We start from the raw sequence: 2314 nt of genomic DNA, 5'->3' as shown, positions 1-2314 counted from the left end.
TTAAACTATGATCACAAATACCTTTCATTATCCCTTGCTGGCCTTTTTCCACTGAAGCTCACTTATAGGATATATGATATGTAATTATATCTATTTACCCTGTGACATTGCAAAAGGAAAACAGCAGCAGAACAAAAGAAATGAACCACTAATAGCAAATCGACACTCTAAGAATAGGCACAAGGTCTCGGAGCTTCTTAAAAAAGGAAAACAGCTGTACATTCGTTTCACAAAGAACACAGAGGATGATGCCTTTGGTAAGCTGTCTTGGAATGTTGCAAAATGGATGGACCGATACCCAGAGCACTACCAAAGGGAGAAGGAACCCAATTTATATATAAATCAAAACCAGTGAAGAATCAGTGAAACATTAAAGCCAAGAACTTCAAACCTTAAAAATGCTATTTCTCCCTGACAGCTGGTAGTGCCCCAAACATATACCAAAGCATAAAACTGAACAACACAAATCATGACATTTTTCAGTATACGGAAATGTCCATCAGTGTTTTATGATAAACTGCCATCAAGGCTATTTGCTCCCACGAAAAAATACTCTACCTCTACTTATTCCTTCAAACTACCAGCATCCCTCAGTCACATCTACAACACACTCAAAGAGATCTTTATCTGTATTCATGCCGTATCAGCTCCCTTCTCCCGATTTTCTCTCCAGCAAGCCACCTTTACCTCTTTGCTTCTTCCAAATGACAAAGGTATTCGTAGGCCACATTCTGACGTCTCCTTTCATCCATCTCCTCTGCAGTGAGTCTCTCATTATCCAGGACAGCTAAAACATGAAAGAAAGAATATAAACAGAAGAATCTGTAACCTTTCTAAACAATAAAAGAGTGCCACAGCATCAATTCCTGTGTCACTTATAGTCAGGGTAACCTGTGGATGCGGCGAAAGCCAGGTATACTACAACTTTCCCAAAACGAGAACTATGGGGTTTCAACTATACTGATCTTACCCTTTTTTAAAAAGTATACACATTATTTTAACATACTTAAAAAATAATGACTTGAGATTCTGGCCCGAACCAGTCCTAGTCAATCTGCCAGACTCTAAATATAGCTGATCATGTTGTTTCCCTCTTTTATTAATAACCAAAGCCAGCAGTCATTAAGAACTATGACAGTGATTGTGCTAAGCATTTTACATGCATTCTCTCATTGAAGCCCCACAACAACCATGCTATTACTGCTCCCATTTCACAGATGAGGAAATTGAAGCTGTGTGACCTTAGCCTCAGGCTAAGTGGTGGGGCTCGGATTCAAATCCAGGCAGTCTATCTCAAAAGCCCTGGAGTTTAACCTTGAAGCAATCTACCTCCTGCACAGGCACCCGAGGTATGGAACAAATTCCTAACTCCTGGGATGGCATTCAAGGCCTTTCCCAATTTAAACACAACTGCTTTTGGAAACAATGCCCCCTCTCCCTGTTCCCACCACTGTGCACTCCACACCAGCCAGTCTCCAACACACAGTGCCTTTCTTCTGTTCAATACTCTAGTTCACGTTCTTCACTCTTCAGTCACCTCTTGCCCCACCCTGCCCTATCAAAACTGACACAGCATCCTTCAGGGCTCTGTTCAAATGTCCCTACCCCGGGCTCCCTTTCTTCCTCAAGCCCGTTCTCTTCACCCACAATACTATTTATGCCGAATTAGTTCGCGCATCTTTTTATCTTTATTATACCTTATTATCATTGGGCTGTACACCTGTATGTCTCTGATTAACACGTTCTTTGAAGGAAGGGCCTGCTCTTCCCTTTAATTTCACAAACGTGACACAATACGTTACATATAACTGCTGATGAGTAAAATTATCCTAAAAACTGAACGTTACTCCCAGAATATAGAATAAAATCGAAAACCTCTGGACTCCAAAGGACTCCCCTTTGGCCAGTGGTAACTATCCCGCCTGCAGTTCAATGACGTCCCAGGGACAGCTACGGAAAATGAGGAAGTCAGAGGGTTACTGCTTTTTGGGTTTTTTGTTTTTTGTTTTTTGAAATCCCGACGAGGGAACCGAGCCGGAGAAAGGTGAAGTGACTTGCCCAGGGCCGCACCTCTCGGCTTGCCCGAGGCCGGGCATGTCTGGACCCTGGGTCTCCCCTGCCGGCAGCGCTCGGGCAGCAACTCCTCACCAAGCCCGAGCAGAGCCCCGTCTCCGGTCCCTGCTTCCCCGGACACGCCCTGCACCGTCCTCCTGCCACCTCACTCTAGGCCGTCCCCCCAAATCTCGGTCTAGCTGGGCGGCGGGCGGCGCTGGGTGGGGCCCTCCAGCTGCAGCGCCGGGGTTAACGCGAGGAG

The 2314-nt window shown here is 45.1% G+C and overlaps 1 protein-coding gene across 1 annotated transcript in view; it reads right to left on the bottom strand.

The window, feature by feature from the left end:
- IQGAP1 (IQ motif containing GTPase activating protein 1) overlaps positions 1-2314 on the bottom strand; it is a 99651-nt gene that overhangs the window by 76451 nt on the left and 20886 nt on the right. The window contains exon 4 of the mRNA XM_011376134.2: positions 688-787. Within this exon, the coding sequence (XP_011374436.2) occupies positions 688-787 (100 nt within the window). The remainder of the gene's footprint in view (positions 1-687; positions 788-2314) is intronic.

The sequence above is a fragment of the Pteropus vampyrus genome, unplaced genomic scaffold (genome assembly GCF_000151845.1).
Source record: "Pteropus vampyrus isolate Shadow unplaced genomic scaffold, Pvam_2.0 Scaffold286, whole genome shotgun sequence".
Classification (NCBI taxonomy): domain Eukaryota; kingdom Metazoa; phylum Chordata; class Mammalia; order Chiroptera; family Pteropodidae; genus Pteropus; species Pteropus vampyrus.
This window is presented reverse-complemented; position numbering and strand designations above follow the sequence as displayed.